General features: G+C 41.0%; 1 protein-coding gene and 1 long non-coding RNA gene across 6 annotated transcripts in view; one reads left to right on the plus strand and one right to left on the minus strand.

Moving 5' to 3' along the window:
- The window catches only part of LOC127068243 (ecdysone-induced protein 74EF), a 216,380-nt gene extending 197,187 nt beyond the window's left edge, over positions 1-19,193 (plus strand). For all 5 annotated transcript variants that reach the window (XM_051004158.1, XM_051004161.1, XM_051004160.1 and 2 more), the window contains one exon: positions 15,244-19,193. In XM_051004158.1, coding sequence (XP_050860115.1) covers positions 15,244-15,794 — 551 coding nt within the window. In that variant the 3' untranslated portion in view covers positions 15,795-19,193. The remainder of the gene's footprint in view (positions 1-15,243) is intronic.
- On the minus strand, positions 8,894-11,596 carry LOC127068279 (uncharacterized). The gene is made up of 3 exons (XR_007782890.1): positions 9,716-11,596; positions 9,396-9,621; positions 8,894-9,281 (listed from the first exon to the last, which is right to left on the minus strand). It is a non-coding gene; the product is annotated as an uncharacterized LOC127068279 (long non-coding RNA).
- Positions 19,194-19,362: the final 169 nt, after the last annotated feature.

Raw genomic sequence — 19,362 nt, forward strand, 5'->3', positions numbered from 1 at the left:
AAAAATTGAAAGAAAAGAACATACGGAAGCTTCTCCCTTTCTTTCTTTTTTTTTCTTCGATAATAATCAAAAGAGAGATAAACGAAAGCTAAGGTAAAATTAGTCTAAAATTTTGAAGAAATTTCTTATTTCAAGGAAGTAATGAAAAATTACATGAAAAATATACGATAGTTTCCCTCTCTTTCTTTCTTTTATTTTCTCGATGATAATCAAAAGAAAGAGAGAGAGAAAGAGAGCGAGCAACGGAGATGTATCGAACGTAACATAAAATTTGTCTAAAATTTCAAACAAATTTCTTATCTCGAGGAAGTAATAAAAAATTTGAGGAAAAAAAATATACGGAAGCTTTCCCCTATCTCTCTCTCTCTCTCTCTCTCTCTCTCTCTCTCTCTCTCTCTCTCTCTCTCTCTCTCATACACACTCTCTCTCTCTCTCTCTCTCTTTCCCTCTTTTTCTCCCTTTCTCTTTCTGGATGACGATGATAATAATAACGTCTCCGAAAGGATCCCGGAGGCGTGTGTGAGGTTATGTAACGCGTGTTGTACGCTTGTGAAGCCGAGCCGCTCGTGCTTAAGGCAGCCCGCAAGAAGTAGCGGGTAAAAATAAAGAAACGGAACGCGCGATGCAGCCTGTGCGGATTCTGAGTCTAGACTAGGTCTAGGTCTAGGTCGACTAGCAGCACTAGGCAACAACAGCTCCACAACCGCCGAGAGCGATAGAGAAAGAGCGATATACAGAGAAAGAGAGAAAGAGAGAGAAAGAGCAATATACAGAGAGAGAGAGAGAGAGAGAGAGAACGTGTGCTCTACGAGCTATTCGTTGTTGTAACATCATTGTCGTTGTCGTCGCCGTCGTCATCATCGTTCTTTCATTTCCGGGCCACATCCCATGAATATTTTCTAAATTCCATGCAAGTTAAACGCGTGCGCTTTGTTAAATAAAGATGGAGGACTTTGTTTTCCTTCTTCTTTCTTTTTCGTTTTTCTTTCTTTTTTTATTTCTTTTGCTCTTTTTCAAAATCAAACGAAGAGAAACAAAATAATCTTGAAACGATTGAAAAATAGATAAAAAGGAGATATGATTATTTTCGAATGGTCTCGGATCGAAACGATTTTTCTTTCTTTTTTGTTTTGCTTTGTTCTTGTTTCCTTACGTTCTTAGAATCAAAATAGATCGGTGAGGGTAAAAGGAGGGGAGGAGTGATAAAAAAAAATGGAAAACTTATTTTGTAAAAGAAATCGAAGAAGTGTTTGTCTCTCTCTCTCTCTCTTCTTCTATCTCGAAGTCGTGCGCGTTTTAATACCCTCGTGAAAGTAATGCAAGACAGAGAGGAAAAGTGAGGTTAAAAGAGGAAGGGAGAGAGAGAGAGAGAGAGAGAGAGAGAGAGAGGGACAGTCTCGAGAGAGTAAGCGTGCAAAAAGAGGACGATCGGAAGGTGGCACTACACTACTCTACTACTAGCGGTAGTAGTAGTAGTAAAGTAGTAATAGTATAGTACTAGAAGAAGTAGTACAAGTAGTATACTCTATTACTTTACCACTGCTAGTTCGAGCCACTTTAAAGCTGCCCTCGTCTAGGTCTAGGTCGTCTAGGCATCTCCCACCGTTCTTTTACTTCAACCGCGTATATACGTATGTTAGGTTATTACGAGTGATGTTAAACTAGATAGAACATCGATATATCGATTCCTATCGTTCCTAAAAGAACGATCTTTTGGTTCTTACTTCAAATCAATTTGTTCGATCGCGAAAACGTTTGTTAACCTTAATCTTCGATGTAATACATATGATGTACGTACATGTATGTGCTTAACTATTTACGTTTGTAGGTCGATAAATAATAATAATAATAATAATAACAAAGCTCATATGATAAGAGGTCGTCTTTTCAAGATTCATAGGTACACATAAAATACTTCATGAATAAAGTATGGAGAGAAGCAAGCAAGCAAACAACCTTTCTTTTTATACGTGTAACTGTCTATATGTGTGAACAGATAGCGAAATTTTACTTACTTTCGAACGAAATCTTTTACTGCATTGAACTATTTCAACGTTTTACGGTCTAGATACATATACACACATATCTATGCTAAATATTTTCATTTCGTACTTCTATTTTCTACTCTACCTCCGTGAATTTGAAATTTTCGAGATGGAAGGGAAGGAGGAGGAGGAGGAAGAGATAAAAAGGGATGGAGAAAGAGAAATCGAAGAAAATAAATAACAAGAAAAAGGACAAAAGAAAAGAAAACGAAGGAAGGAAAAAGAAGAAAATGAAAGAGAAAAGAAAAAGGAATACATTTGCACAGGAAAACGTCGACAAATGTGAAGCTTTCGTGACCACTATCGCTGATTAATAACATCGTCGTGGAACTCCGGAAGTAAAGAACGGGTGTCGTATTTTTATTGTAGGCCATGCGATTCGTCGTAGACACGTGAATCATACTTAAAATATGAGAGCGGCAGGAAGTTATGGCGGTGTCTTTCTTTTTTTTTTCTTTTTTGGCTTTTTGAAAGATAGAAAGAGAAAGAGAAAAAGAGAAAGAGAGAGAGAGGAAGAGATAATTATCAATAATAATTATCCATTATCATTCTCTTTTTCCTTTTCATCTTCTTCCTCTTCTTATCTTAAATTTTTTAAATACACACATACAAAGAGAGACATACATGCATACACATATATACATAATTATATACATATATATATATATGTATGTATGTATGTATATATATATCAAAAAAATAATCATGAATCCTCCTCTCAAAATATACTTTGGTTATGTGCGCAACAATATTGCTCGTGATTATTTCGTGCATTACGTTTAAAACCGTGCAAAAATGAATTCACGGAATTCCTAACAATAGTCGAGAAGGTTACACCGAGTTAAATGTCTCGATGAAATTATTCCTCTACTTTACATTTGTCAATGTCGGTACATGGTTCAACATTATAACATACATAATCACCATATATATACATACAACGTATTTATTAACCGTCGTTTACACTTCGAATACGACTATCGAATAAATTCTAATATTTTTTCTTTTTTCTTTCCACTTAACCTCTTCCCACCGATTTCTCTCCATTGCACGTGTGCATATACGTATTATACTGTTGTGGCAATCTTTCTTCCATGATTATTTTTTCGTTCCGTTTTCCTTCTCTCTTTCTCTCTCCCTTTCTCTCTTTTTCTCTTTCTCTCGACTTTCTTTAAACTTCCATTTCCGTGAAAAACAATAGAAACACGAAAGAAGAGAAAAGAGAAAAATGACTTTCGAACGAAGTCAATAATAGCTGGCGTTTCTTTACGAGAACTCGCGATCGTTCACGAAGTTTCTTGAAATAAAAAAGAACGAAAGAGAGAGAGAGAGAGAGAGAGAGAGAGAGAGAGAGAGAGAGAGAGAAAGTAAAATCAGCACTCGGTTATTTTCTCGACAAGTTTTGCTTTCTCTTCCCCTCTCATAGCCAACGTTTAGCACTTGGAATCAAAGAGGAAGAAGGAAAGAGAAAGAAAGAGAGAGAGAAGGATAGAGAGAAATAAAGAGCCAAAGATAGAGATTAAAAAAAGAAAGAGAGTGAGAGAGAGAGAGAAATAAAGAGCCAAAGATAGAGATAAAAAGAAAGAGAGAGAAAGAGAGAAAAATAAGAAGAGTAGGTAAGCTATTTGAGAGTGAGAGAGAGAGAAAGGAAGAGAAAAGTAGAGAAGACGGCTCTCGGACGCGTACGGATAGGGTAAAGAGGAAAAAGAGGATGAGGAGGATGAAGGGGAGGGAGAGGCACACGCGGGTCGCTGGAGAGCGTCCTTCCTGGGTCTCTGCCCCTACCGACATATGTATTGTGTGTGTAGTATTGTATATTTGCGGTGTACATATTATCACCGTGAGTCGCACATATGCGCGTGTGTCGCGTGTATGTACGTATGTGTGCCTGTGTGAAGTTGGAATATTGTATACATTTAGTGAATTTACGTGTGTCGTGTTAGTATCATACATCGCTCGATGGTACGAAGACGTATACGTGGTTTCGTATATATACGTTTGTAGTGTAGTGTGTTGTGTGTGTGCGTGTGTATATGCGTATATCCGCATACGTACGCTTGTATTTGCCGCCACCGCCGCCGCCGCCACTGCTGCCGCCGGCAAAAATGCATAGCGCTGTTGCACGAAACGGTTCTCAACCCGAAGAAGCCGGACGTACCTCGAAATCGCGTAGATTTTCTTTTCAAAACGTTAATACAATACAAGGAGGTTAGGACGATCTTCTCGGGTAAGCATATATCGTATGTTGTGTGTTATATATGTACGTACGTACGTACGTACATACGTATGTATGTATAATATATGTATATGTATATGTCCGTATGTACATCCTGGAAGGAGATAAAATAAGAGGGTCGGATGTGTTTCTCGATGCGATAACGATAAAGTCGATGAGAGTGCAGGTTCGCAGAGAAAGAGAGAGAGAGAAAGAGAGAAGATGAGAAGGATATTTCCTCAAGGTCTTTCATCCTTCTCCTTTTGCCGAACGATATCGAGCGAGGACGAAAACGCACGATCCGTCGTTACCATCTTTCTTTCTTCGTCATTCGATTCGCGATATATGTATCTATCAAATCCGGCTTTTCTTCTCCCTGATAGATCCGTCGACTATTTCAAAGCGCACGATATCGAATACCAAAAGTAATATTTGGAAAAGGATACGAAGAAAAAACAAAACGGATCAAAATTAATCTAGAATAAAGCAAATCTAAAAGAAAGGAAAAGAACAAAGAACAAGATAAAGAGAAAAAACCAACGACGAATAAGTAACCAAAAATTCGAATTTCAGCGAAAAAGGAACGATAATAAATACTCGAAAATTACGTCGATGAGCGTCACTTAACTTATTCCGATTATACTAGCTCACGCACGCCCTCACACGTGTGCGCGTGCACGTGCACGTGCACCGAGCCGAGCCGAACCGAGCTGAGTCGAATAGCGCCGAGCTGAGCCGAGCCGAACCGAGCCGAGTCGAGTCGAATCGAGTCGAGTCGTGCCGAGGATGCACATGCACGCATACGAACGACGGCGACTACACGGACAACGACGACGGCGACCGACTCGCGTAGCTAGAGTACCGTGCGAGTATAACGCCGAAGGCGCACGTATTGGCGGTTTCAGCGAGGTATAGACGGTGACCTTGTCGCCGGCAGTTCACCCCGTCTGTCCCTCCTCTTTCCCTTCGCCGGCCTCCTTCCTCGTCCCGACGTCGCGCGTTGCATCCTCTGCCTCCGTCACCCCTCTTTATTTCTTTCTCTCTCGCTCGCTCGATGCTTGGTGCACGATCGTACTCTACTCTGTCCTCTTTCTCCCCTCTTCTTTTTCTTTCTCATATGTTGCAATGTATCTCCTCTCTCTATCTATTTTCTATATAATATATAGAATAATAGAATATATATATAGAAATAATATATATATATCTGTTTTTCTTTTTTACCTAAAACGTATCTATTTCTTTTTCTATATATACCTGTATCATAAAAACAAGCATTCCTATATTTATTACATATATCATATATATATTCGTACATATAATATAACATACATATATATATACTTGTCTCTTACCAAGCATTATAACTATCCCTTTCTCTTCCTGTCTCTCTCTCTCTCTCTCTCTTTCACTCTCTCTCATACATCCACCATTCTCTTCTTCCTCTTTACTCTCTCTTTTTATCTTCCCTGCTCCTGCTTCTTTCGGCTTTGTCACACGTATACAGAGAACCGTAGTATATTCCGCTTCGTTTTGGCGCGTATACGTCTGACTGGACGCATCGCGCCTTTCTCGAGGCACGCGGAGGCGAACTTAAAGTTCCCTCTGCGTCCTTCATGTCAGTGTCTGCCTACTTGCTTCCCTGCCGCTGTTCTGTTTTCACTAATATATATACGAGATATCTACGTACCTCTAAATTCTTTTCATTATATTCACACATCACATTCATACACTACATATATAAGTATTCGCGTGCAACCCCAGTTTCCTGTTGGAACGTACATACGTACTTATTTACTACTTACTTACTTACTTACGTACATAAGTACGTACATATATAACACGCTCACTTTCGTTCTCGCGCAAGCGTTCTCGCGACTTTTGCTTTTCGCTTTTGTTGTTCTCCTCTTTTACTTCCTCTCCTTCTCTCTCTCTATTGTTTCACACGGGCCAGTTTCTCTCTCTCTCTCTTTTTCTCTTCCTTCCATTTCTTTCTCTATCTCTTTCGTACGAAAACACTAGCAGCGCACACAATATCTTCTCTTCCTCTCCTCTCTCTGTCTGTCTCTTACTTTCTCTCTTTAATATCGAAAATACAAGTTCGATTTTTTTTTGAAAGAAAATTAAGTTTCCTTTCCATATTTCGTAACGAAAGTTAAACGGGTGTGTTCTCATTCTTCGACAAAAACACATTTCCTCTTCACGAGAAGCAAGAGAGAGAGAGAGAGAGTGAGGGAGAGGGAGCGAGGGAAGGGGGGAGAGAGAAAGAGAGAGAGAGAAATAGAGTCGTCGCGTTGAAAATTGAGGATTTTTAATGATTCATTTCCGGCGCTTGTTGATGGACGGAGTACCATGGAGCTCTTTTTCATCTTCCTATACTTTACTCCTCTTCTGTTACATACGCATCGTTGTCGTCGTCTTAGCTTAGTCTTCTTCGCGTCGTCGTCGTCATCATCGTCGTCGTCGTCGTGTCGTCGTTGTCGTTGTTGGTTGTTGTTTTACGTTTACCAGCGCGAGATGACGCGCGGAAGCGGACTTTCGAAGAGAAAAAGAAAAAAGAAGAAATGGCGGAACGAGCGGGAAAAGACAAAGAAAAAGAAAGAAAGAGAAAAAGGAAGAGAGAGAGAGAGAGAGAGAGAGAGAGAGAGAGAGAGAGAGAGAGAGAGAAGGAAGATCTAGAGAGTTCTCTCGATCTCGTCGAACGAATATTCACGCACACACCCTCGCACGTGTACGCGCGAGGAAAAGAGAGGGAGAGAGCACCACACACACACATACACACACACACACACACACACGTCTCTCTAAATATAATGTCGCGAGTAGTTGGAAGAGGTTAGAACGAAAGAGTGAAAGAGAGAGAAATAGAGAAAGAGAAAGAGAGAAGTTAGAAAGGGTGACGCGTTCGCCTTGCGCACGATATCTTTTGTGGCGCGTGCACGCAGCTGCATCGGCGGTGCATACTGCACGCACACGCGACGTTGCAGCTAGCCTAGACCTAGACCCACTGAGCTAGCCTAGACCCGCGGATATATATGGTCGAGGCAGCTTGGGAGGAGGAGGAGGAGGAGGAGAGGAGGGCGAGCTAGGAGGAACGGATGGAGGAACGAACGAAGGAGAATGGACGGAAGGGGAAAAGCAAGCCTGTCTCTTCGAGTACTATACACTATCGGAGAAAGTGAGCGGAGGAACTTTGTCGCTACACTGTCCTCCTCTTCCTCCTCCTCGTTCTCTTTCTTCTTCTTTTTCTTCTTCTTCCTCTTCTTCATTCTCCTATATCCCTCTATTTTCCGTTTTCTCTTTTTTTTCTTTCTTTTTTTTGTATCACGTTCTTGATAAATACGTATATATCTTTTTCTTATCCTCTTTTCTCTCTCTCTCTCTCTCTTTCTCTCTTTCTATCTTTGCAATGAACATAGGCATCGTTCCTTTAACCTCTTCGAATTATCGATTACGTCGATTACGCGAAAAGACCTGCTCCGTTATATCGCCGTGACGTGACGTGTGCTGTTAGTACCATTACTATCATCCTTACTACTACTAAATTACTATTGTATTATACTATCACTACTACTGGCTACTAATAGTAACGTTATTAGTATTACTACTAGTTACTAGTGTATTACTACTACTAATACTACTTATTGATACTTTGTTTCTTTCTGCTGTCTATCTGTATCTCTCTCTCTCTCTCTCTCTCTCTCTCTCTTTCTTTCTTTCTCTTTTTTTCTCTCTTCTTCGTGGTATGTCGCGATTGATTCTAGGGCAGACGTCTTGCTGTTGTATTGTTAACTTATTTACATTCCCCAGTGCAATTGACGTTTTATCTTATTGTTTTAATCGTAATATAGAACGATAAAGTCGTTCGATCGGTGTCAATAGCACTGACCCAAATCACCAAGCGAGTCAGCTACCGCACGAGTATTTATTATCTTTAGCTAGCTTTTGGCAGTGCGTTGTGAAAAGGTTATCACTTTTGCTTTCTAGAGAAAGAGAGAAGGAAAAGAAAGAAGGAAGGAAAGAAAGAAAGAAAGAAAGAAAGAAAGAAAGAAAGAAAGAAAAGGAATATAAATTCGTGTAATTTCAATCAGGAATTTCTCTTTGGAAATGCTAAAGCAAAATTTATATTAACAATTCGTACGTTTTAGGATCGTTAGAGGCACGTTCAAAGTACAAATAATATTCTCCTTGTCACCGTCTCGTTGTTACCCTAATGTATCCCAACGACCTCCCGTGGTTTCGTATACCCGGCAGCGAAAAGAGAAAGAGAGTGAGTAAGAGAGAGATGAGAGAGAGAGAGAGAGAGAGAGAGAGAGAGAGAGGAGTCATGTACTAGTAGCTCTCCCGCAAAGTATACCGTAAAGTCCAGAAGCCTTCTCTCTCTCTCTCTCTCTCTCTCTCATTCCCTTTCTATCTCGTCGACATTTAAGAATATTTCTCTCTTTCACATGCACACACGCATACATGTATACACATACATACATATATACACACATACATATATATATATACTCTCAGGATCGACGCGTTCTTCGCGAGCCGTTCTATATTAGCTCGAGTATCGCATACTACGTGTACGAAGTATTCGTTCCGCGTCGCATTTTCCAGCTCGAAGACGCGACCAGCCCCAGGTCTATCCCTCTCTTTCTCTCTCTCTCTCTCTCTCTCTCTCTCTCTCTCTCTCTCTCTCTCTAAGTCGCGCAAGAAGTCGCGCCCACCTTGTACGCGCTTCATGGTCACTGACCTCGCACACGTCGCGTACGCGACGACGGAAGAAGAGTCACGCATTCTTCCCATTCGACCATCCTCCTCCCCCTCCTCCACTACCTCTTATTTCTCCACCTCCACCAACGGCACCTCTTCTTCACTCTCGCCTCTCTCATCGTCTCGTCGTATTCTTCTCTTCTCTTCTCTTCTTCTTCTTCTTCCTCTTCTTCTTGACCTCTGTCCACGTCGGTTCGCGAAAAGAAATAATGCGTGCGACGTAGGCAGTGCACGCACAGTTGGGACCGGTCCCTCAGCGTCTAGGTAGATACATACAATACATACATACATCTATACATATAGTACATTTAATACATATGTATATACAATACATAGATACATATATACATACAATGTATACAATATAAACGTACAATATATATATATATATATAGCTTGCGATTCGTAGTTATGTACGTGTTCTACGATAGAACACGATAATGGACTATGCGTGGAGAAGCATAGGGTGCACCTAGTACTCCTCTTTATCCTCCTTCATCTTCTTCCTTCTCCTCTTCCTCCTCCTCCTCCTCCTCCTCCACTTCTTTTTCTCTTCAAACGCTTTCGAGACTTCCGTGTATGCTGCGAGCTAGAGGTAACCTATAAAGAGAGAGAGAGAGAGAAAGAGAGTACGTAAGGAAGAGAAAGAAAGAGAAAGAGAGAGAGAGAGAGAAAGAGCGATGGTGCTGCCCACCAGCGTGATACGTGCAGCAGGAAGCTGGCAATAAGAATCTCATCGAACGATCGACGAACCCGCGAAGAAACGTACGCCAGGATATATACTTCTTGTTCTCGTTCTCTTCTTTCTTCTTTCTTCTTTCCTCTTAGTTCTTCTTCGAGTCCCTGCGGGATATAAATCGAACGAACGCGTTCACGAACGTTTCTTCTTTTCCATTGCCTAGGAACTTTTATTGGTTCCTCGCGAAGTACCACACGAAGTTAGTGGTATAACAGCAACAGCAGCAGCAGTAACAGTAGTAGTAGTAATGTAGTAAAGTCCTTTCTCGTAACATGTTTCTGGAATCGTGAACAGATGATCGTACGGATGATCATCCGACGTGATTTTTATTATTCGCGACGATGACGACGATATCGCTCTTTGATCGGTTCCAAAAGTCCTTTGCGATCATCTTCATAACACTTTTTTTTCGTAGTTTTCCTCGAACGAAAAAGAGAAAGAAAGAAAGAAAGAAAGAATGGTAGAGGGAGGGAGAGAGGTATGCGGTCATTGCGGATTCGTGAAACCGACACGGTCGGTAAGGTAGGGGGAGTAGTCTGTCTTTTGTACGCTTTATTACGAGTCAAGGTAGTCGCGTAGAAGAAAAACCACGCCTGTAGTCTGGAACGTGATTATCTCTCTCATTCTCTTATTCTCTTTCTCTCTATCTGTCTTTTTCATTCTCGTCAGTAACCGCGAATAACATTAATACAATGAAAATGGATAAGCTAAGCTTCCTCTCGAAATTTTGATTTTCGACGTATCTCGACATGGAGATCTGCCAATTTTATTTCTTCTTTTTCCGCATTACTTTGTCTTTCTCTTTCTCTATTTCTCTTTCTGCCTCTTTATTTTAGTAGTTATTATGTAGGTAGGAAGGGAAAGGGAAGAGACGAGAGAAAGAAAGAAAAGCATACATACATACATGCGACTCGAGTGTAAAGAGAGTTGACGATTTTCGACGAGTTTCGGGGGTTAAAGATAGTAGTAGCTCAAGGCAATGGGGTAACATAATAGGCTGAAAGAGTAGAGAGGGAGGAGCAAAAGAAGAAGGGCTACTTTAGGTCTAGAACGTAGGAAAGAAAGGAAGGAAGGAAGGAAGGAAGGAAGGAAGGAAGGAAGGAAGGAAGGAAGGAAGGAAGGAAGGAAGGAAGGAAGGAAGGAAGAAAGAAAGAAAGAAAGAAAGAAAGAAAGAAAGAAAGAAAGAAAGAAAGAAAGAAAGAGAAAGAAAGAAAGAAAGGAAGAGAGTGAGTAAGAGAGAGAAAGAGCGAGAGTGAGAAAGAGAGGGGGGAGGCAAGGGTAGGCAAAAGGCAGGAAAATAAAAAGAGAAAGAAGAAAGAGGGAGAAGAGCATCGGCAGAGAGCGAAGAAGACGACGAAGACATGAGGACGTTGACGACGAGATGTAGTAAGGAGAGTAGAGGGGCAAAGAGCTAAGGAAGAAGAAGGAGGAGGAAGAAGAAGAAGAGGAAGAGGAGGAGGAGAAGGAGGAGGTAGTCGAGAAGAGAGAAAGGGGAGAGGAGGAGGAACGGCTTGTCGCGTCGTCGGCGTCCGTGAACACTGGAGTTCGTCGTGTCTCTCTCTTTCTCTCTCGTTCTCTCTTGGTTCGTGCGTATACGTGATACATACACACACACACACATATGTATATATGTGCGTGGTGGTAGCACGGTGCATCGGACTAGCCGCTCGCGAATGGAGGTGGAGAGAAGAGAGAAGGAGGAGAAGGATAGAGCAGTTAAGTTAGTCTGTCGGTCAGTGACTGCCTGACTTTCCCGGCGCAGCTGAAGGTCAACTCTCCCCTTCTCTCGACCTCCTCCTTCTCCTCCTCCACCACCACCACCACCACTACCACCTCTTCTTCCTCCGCCGCCGCCGCCGCCGCCGCCGCCGCCGCCGCATCTCCCGCTTCCACCCTCTCGTCCCTTGCACGGACGCACACCGCCATGGCCCATCTTTATCCTACTTCCCTCCATCTCTTCTCTTCCCTCTTCCTCTTCCTCCTCTTCTTCCTCTTCTTCTTCCTCCTCCTCCTCCACTGTATGCACCGCTATATGTTACTGCACGCCTCGCTCCGCGAGACTACACCAGCTCGCGGGATCCGTGATCCATGATCGCTTTGTTTATACCGTCGTCGAATACTTTCGGCTGTTCTCTTCTCCAGCCTCCTCCTTTTCCTCGTCCTCTTCCTCTTTCTCTTTCTCTTTCTCTTTCTCTTCTAACTTCTCCTTTTTCTTCTTCTTCGTCATCCACTATAGAGTATTACCGATGCTTTCCACCCACATCTATAACATTCTCTTCTTCTTTTTCTTTTTCTTCTTCTTTTTCCGTCCACGCATATCACGCGTAATCGTCATCTTCCTCTCAGTTAGTTTTCGTTTCGTTCGACTCAATGCGTTTTTGAGCCGCATCGACTTGTGTGCCAAACGACGGAATGCGGAATGCCGAAATAATATCGCTCTACCCTCGTGACTCTGATCGATATAGACCGTACGTAAATCGAACTTCCTCGATGATTAAATAATAGACTCTTGTAGCATATATATATAAACATATTATATATATAAAAGTATATATATATATATATGTATGTATGTAAATAGATGCGTCACATTACTCATTAGCGTACGTTCGCCTTCAAAAAAGTTAAATCGCGTTCGCACGTCGTACGTTCCTCCTCGTCCATCTCTCTCTCTCTCTCTCTCTCTCTCTCTCTCTCTCTCTCTTTCTCTCTCTTTACGTCGCCTCTCTGTGGTATAGGTCAGTGAAGTAGTATTTCCCCCACTTGAAGCCTCCTAGACAACGGGTCTACGAGATTGACTCATCTAGCCAGTCATACCGCGCGTAAACACGGTTCGCTTCAGCTGTTTTCTCTCTCTCTTCTTCTCTTTCTCATTCTCATTCCGTCTTCTCGTCACTCTTCTTCGCTCTGAGAGTCATTCTCTCTCCTTCTCTCTTTTTCTCTAACGTACATGCATACGCGATAGTTCCATATACATATATATACACGTTCGCATAGCTCGAGAGAGAGAACAACGGAACGTTCTCTTTATTTTTAGAACCACCTCGAAAATCCAAATCCCCTTCTGCTCTATCTTTGTATTTTCCCTACGTTTGTCCCACCACCCTTTCTCCCCTTTCTTTCTCTCTCTTTCTTCTCTTCGTATTTTCTCTCTTTCTCTCTAGAGAGGCTCGGAAGTAAGAAAGAGAGAGGTTTCGCGAATAAAGTCGAAGGAATCGTTCGACAAACAGCGAAAGCGCGCGAGCCCCCAAGGAACTGCAATGAGAGTGAGACGGTGAGAGCGATAGGATGGGGGAAGAGAGGGGAGGTCGAGGTGGATGGGGAGGGGGTAGGGACGAGGAGAACACGGTGGACGAACGAGGGAACGGTGGGACGGTTGGGAGGGAGGAGCGTGACGCGGAGAGAGGAGGTGGTTCTGGTGGTGGCGGTGCAGGGCGAAAGGGTGGGGGGAAGGCGCGGAGTTCCGATTTTAGCGCAGTCGCGGCGCTATTATGCACTAGTAGCCGCTTGATGGCGTCACCCGTGCAACCTTGGCTCGGGTCAGTCCTCTATCATACTACTGCAGGCAGAATCCGCTCTCTTTCTCGTTCTCTCCTCTCTACTCTTCTCCTCTCCTCTTCTTTCCTTTCCTCTCCTCCTCTCTTCTCCGCTGCTCTCCTCTCCTCTTTTCTTCTCTTCTCTTCCTTTTCCACTCTTCGGTCTCTTTTCTCCTTCCACGCATCGTTCCTTTCCCTCCACTTCTCTCTCACTCTCTCTTTCTCTCTTCTCCCTCGACTCCTTATCCGTGCGTCTAACTTCTACCCTCCTTCTTTCTCTTCGCCGAGCTATACACATACACGCATACATGTAAAGACACTGACCACACGCGGTCAGTGGCGTATGTATAAAACGTTTCCTATTCGCGGTAACCTTGCTTGTCACGTAAAAAATATATAAGTACGCCGAGAATGAGAGAAAGAGAGAGAGAGAGAGAAGAAAAGAAACAAAGAATTAGAAAGAAAGAGAGCAATAAGTAATAATACAGTTAGTCGTCGTCGTTCGATGCTCGTTTGATTTCACGTTAGCAAGCCCAGTCGATCGAACGTTTCAAAGTCGAGATTATACAAATCAAAAGAGTAAACAATTTTTTGTGCGTGTTCTTATTTTTGTGCGTACGTTCCTGTCGCCACGCCTCTATTCTTTCTCACTGTTTCTTTCTCTCTTGTATATTTCGTTTTCTTCTTTCTCTCCTACATATTTCTTTTTCTTCGCTTCTCTTTCTCTCTCTCTCTCTCTCTCTCTCTCTCTTCCTCTTTCTGTTTCTGTTTTTCTCATTCTCTCTGTAGAAGACAAATCGTGCGACGAGTATAACTCGTATCGCTAGTACGGGTGCACCGAACGAAGACGATCGACGAGAGACAAGCAACACCCTGACATCGCTCGCGATCGAACCGGCACGCGGCCATAAACGATGTTTCCGTCGTCTACGGATCGTGAATTCGACTCTTCGTTCCTCCTTCCCCTTCATCCGCGTTCCTTCTACATTCCCTCGTCTCCTCCTCCTCCTCCTCTTCCTCCTCCTCCTCCTCCTCCTCCTTCCCTTCCTCCTATTCGAGAACAGTCGTTTTGTTCGCGTCTGTGTTAGAGAGAGATGGATAATCATTGTACGAGAAAAAGACAGACAGACACAACAGGCAGAAAGAGAGAGAAAGAGAGAAAAGAAAAAAAGAGAAGCATGCAGAAGAGAGGACGCGGGGGGAGATCGATGGGGGAGTAAACAGGAAAAAGGGGCTCCGTTATCGAGCCCGGCCAACGCGTTCTCGAAACATCGATCATCCGGCGACAGAAAACGACGGCAGGACACCGCCGTCGCCGTCGGCGACGATCGTGTCCGTGGAGAGTAGGGCTATTAATAGTGTTTCGTTGCACGTTGAACCGCGACCATATGTATATCCGAGTCGTGGCGCGAAAACTGACTCTACGAATGCCTTGTTAAATTGACTCTTTACGATAAATCGAGCCGATAAAGAAGATTTCGCGTGTAAGGTTTTGGAGGTTAGAAATAATCCGATAGAAATTATAAATCGTAATTTAATTCTAAGATATTTCCGTAGCATCGTGGTTATGAAAAGAGACGGAGAAAAAGAGAGAAAGAGAGGGGGAGAGAGAGAAAGCGAGTTACGCAGAAAAAGAGATAGAGACCAAGTCGATTGGCCTTGAAATAAAATGACGATTTTTTGGAATAAGATATTCGGCTCGCGCGAATCCTTTCGTGGTAAAACGAAAGAATGAAAAATTGTCGTTTATAAATCTTCATCGCGTGGCGCTATCTAGCAAAGATATAGCGTACTACTACGTTTATCAGCGGAGAAAAAGTTCGAATTTCGAACGTAGGGAATTTCTATGTGTTTCCTTTCCTTTTTCTTTCTTTCTTTATTTTTTTCTCTTTTGGTATCTTGATAGAAGGATTAAACGAACATTTGTCTGTTTTCCTCTGGTTACAGTGTCCGAGAGCTATAGCAGTTACGTAAACTCGATGTATGGCGGAGGAGGACAATTCGCTACACCGTGCACACCGAGCCCGCCAAGAGGACCTGGTGGTGTACCGACTAGTGTAATACAAGCAGCGACGAGTTCGGTATCGGACGATCTTTATCTTCTGGAACTCGGTTTTCCGCCACGTTCGAAGAAAAACAAGTTGAAGAAGCCACGTCAGGGGGAGGGAGCGACTGTTAAAAGGAAATCGCGGGAAGGCTCGACGACGTATCTCTGGGAATTTCTGTTGAAATTGTTACAGGATCGAGAGTATTGTCCGCGATATATAAAATGGACGAATCGCGAGAGAGGAGTATTTAAATTGGTCGATAGTAAAGCGGTATCAAGACTCTGGGGTTTGCACAAGAACAAGCCCGACATGAATTACGAGACGATGGGTCGCGCCTTGAGATACTATTATCAACGTGGCATTTTGGCTAAGGTCGACGGCCAAAGATTGGTGTATCAATTCGTCGACGTACCGAAGGACATAATAGAGATCGATTGTACGGGCGCGTGAGATAGGTCTCGTTGTTGTTCCCCGAGGGAGGAACATTATGCGCGAGCACGAGAAAGAGGAGAAGGAGGAGGAGGAGGAGGAGGAGGAGGAGGAAGAGATGAAGAAGGAGGAGGTTACCGCTATATCGAAAACTTGAATTTTCTTAAAAGATCGTCGTCGTCGAGAACGCCGACGATTCTTTATGCCGAGACGTCCCATCGACGACCTACCGCCGCACATCCTACAAAAAGAGCTCGCCCTCTCTGACTCGACCATACCGTTTCCATTTTACACCCGTTTACGGGTTGAATCTTGCGATAATGATCGCGATTGATGATTCTTAGGAACGATTGGCGAAAAATAATCCATTTTCGCTAATAAGCGAAGGAGTTTCTCTCTACTCGTGCTTCGTCTCCTCCTTTGTTAAAATACACACACATTGTTCTTGGCTGTGTGCGTGCATGCGTGCTGCGTGCTCACTTGCGTCCACGTATGTATGATGATGAGATGTGTATGCGTGTATGTTCTGTCTGTGTCTGCTGTTGTCTGCTCTGGGTTACGAAGGTATTAGAATATATATATATATATGCACATATGTTGTGTATATATATAGCGTGCGAGAATAGTCGAAGAGAAAGAAAGAGAAAAAGAGAAATAGAAAGAAAGAAAAAGAATCAATCTACTACTCTACGTCCACGAAGAGATCCGAAGTTCGCTTTATGCATAGATCGTGTGGTGCGTATATATATATATATATATGTATATATGCATATGCATTTATGCGTGCTTTCGATCTAGTTTACAAATTTGTACAAAATTTAGTTCTTATATTTACGGGACAGACGTTACTAATCGTATTTTATCGAAAGAGAGCAAAGAAAAAGAAAAAGAAAAAGAGGAAGAAGAAGAAGAAGAAAGTAAGTAGAAGAAAGAAGATAGATCACTGTGGACGAATTACTTAACCTATAAAGTATAGAGCAAGAGAGAAAGGACGATGGAGAGGGAAAGATGTAGAGAAAGAAAAAGTATAAGCGAAAATTGTACATTGGGGATAAACGCGATAAATTATTTATTGTATATTAGATGATTATGTATGTTATCTAGAAAATTGTTATATGTGGCGTGACGAAGAAACGTTTAATAAAAACCTGAAAAGTTTTAATGCGAAACGAAATGAGGGCTGTGACGAGACTTGGAAAGTAGAAAGAAATAGAGAGAGAGTAAGAGAGAGAGAGAGAGAGAGAGAGAGAGAGAAAGAGAGTGAAAGGGACGCGAGAGAAATAGAGAGGAAGAAAGAGAAGGAGGGAAGAGGGGGCGGAAAAAAGAGTTTCCCTTGAGAATGGAGAATATGTCCGTTTTAAAAGAATTTTGCGGAACGAGCTCAGGGAGGAGGGAGAGAGAGAGAGTGAGAGAGAGAGAGAGAGAGAGAGAGAGAGAGAGAGAGAGAGGAAGGGAGGGAGTGAGTGAAGGAGTGGGTACACTTTATATTTTTTTAAATATAACAGAAGGGATGACTCTTCCGTTCGAGCTGAAGGTTCAACAACGTAAGGTGCTGGCTATATACAAATGAGGTCCAAGAATGTTATTTAGCAACCTAGTGTTACTGATTCATAAATATTATTGAGACAGACATTATATATCGCTGTATATATATATAGAACAAAAAAAAATATATATATATATATCTTAAGTACATATAAATATAAATATATAAATATATATAAATATTATTGAATATTATATATATTATATGAATATATATATTGTATGTTATGTAGAGCAAATCAGGGGTAAGAGGAGCGAGAGGAGGAGTTTAATGTGTCTATGAGACGATTTTCCGTCGCGTCAAGATGTGTGTTAGGTTAGGATAGGAGTAATTGATGAGAGGAAGAGGAGGCTCGACCGTCTCGTACGATGTCTCGAATTAATTAACGAAACGTTTCGAACTTTTGTGCTGTGTGTATATATATATATATATACATACATATATATATAAAAATATATATATACACACACACACATTATATACGTTTTCTTTTTATACTGGAACTTGCGACCAAGCTTTCGCATCGAACATAATTTTCAATTATATTCGATGAAAGTTCGATCGTAGCTAAATAACGCACACTCGCCGATTTTTTCATACTCACTTGTATCGAAGACATCGTACTTTTGTAACGTAGAGAAATCTTTCTAAAGTTTGGGAAGGGGATGTATAATAAGAATATAATATTAATGATAATATTAATAATAATAATAATAATAATAATAATAATAATAATAATAATAATAAAGAATAAAAAATAATAATTAATAATAATAATATTAATGATAATAATAATAATGATTTAGAGAATAAAAATTTAATTTATTGACGCCCCATGATGGCGAAGTACGTACGAGTGCAAGTGTATTCTGTATATCTAAGTTTTGTACATAAGGATTCGTTGAGGATATACTTACGAAAAAAAAGAAAAAAAAAAAACAAAAAAACGTATATGCTAGTTATTATTCTTCGTGACTGCGAAAGACAATGCGAAGTGAAGTAATATGTAAAAATCAGAGAGTATGTTGTAACTTAAGAGACATAAATGCTCTTGGAGTACAGCTAATTAACGATATAATGTTGGAATATTTTCAAGAAGTGAATACAGTGAATACATACACAAAGTGATCCAGTGCTGCCAATAATGCCTGTAAAATGGTCCCTTACATTTGCCACTTAAAAATATATTCAGTATCGTTAAAATCATAAATGTCTTGGGGACGCCGGATATACCGATGATACAAAGCAAATTGCCTTCTTGTATTAACAAAGACATGTTGCCTTTTAACAAAAAAAAAAAAAAAAATGAAAAAAAAAAGAAGAAAAAACATATAAAACTTTTAGTGATTTATATTGTAATACCATCACTTTGTCCAGGTACTTAAAAAAAAAAAAATGTTAGCCCTATCCTCGTTTGATGGAATAAAGTCTTAGATTTTTGTCGATGAAAAAGGTCTTTTGACATATGAAGATTTTTGAAATAATAATTTTTCTATATAATATGGAACCATTGAGAATATATATGGGTATTCATACAAAAGTTAAGAAAAAAATATCAGAGTACAATGGACAAAAGCAAGTACCTATACCTAACGTACCACTTGTATACATGATAGCAGACACTTATAAACGATGAATGAACACTACAACAAAAATCATATTTTTAGGTGAATTAAATTTATATATACACATAACGATTGACTACGCTACAAGATATTTTAACGAATAAGACTTTACTGTAATAGGGATAAATATATAATTATTTACTTGTAAAATATATGAAGACACGATGGATTGATGTAAGGAACTCTAATGTAACGTTCTGTGATTCGTTGTTTGTAGGTGAAATTTAATAAAAGATTATTGTACCATAACGTAACAATGCTCCGTTAGATTACCTTTCATACCCTCTATCTTAAATTTAATAAATATTTCTATAAACCTATTTAAGATAGAACTAAAGTACTATTATCATATATCTTGATATATTAAATATTTCCAAAAATAATATTCTATAAAACTGTTCTTTGGTAAAAGTAACGA

The sequence above is a fragment of the Vespula vulgaris genome, chromosome 12, assembly GCF_905475345.1.
Source record: "Vespula vulgaris chromosome 12, iyVesVulg1.1, whole genome shotgun sequence".
Classification (NCBI taxonomy): domain Eukaryota; kingdom Metazoa; phylum Arthropoda; class Insecta; order Hymenoptera; family Vespidae; genus Vespula; species Vespula vulgaris.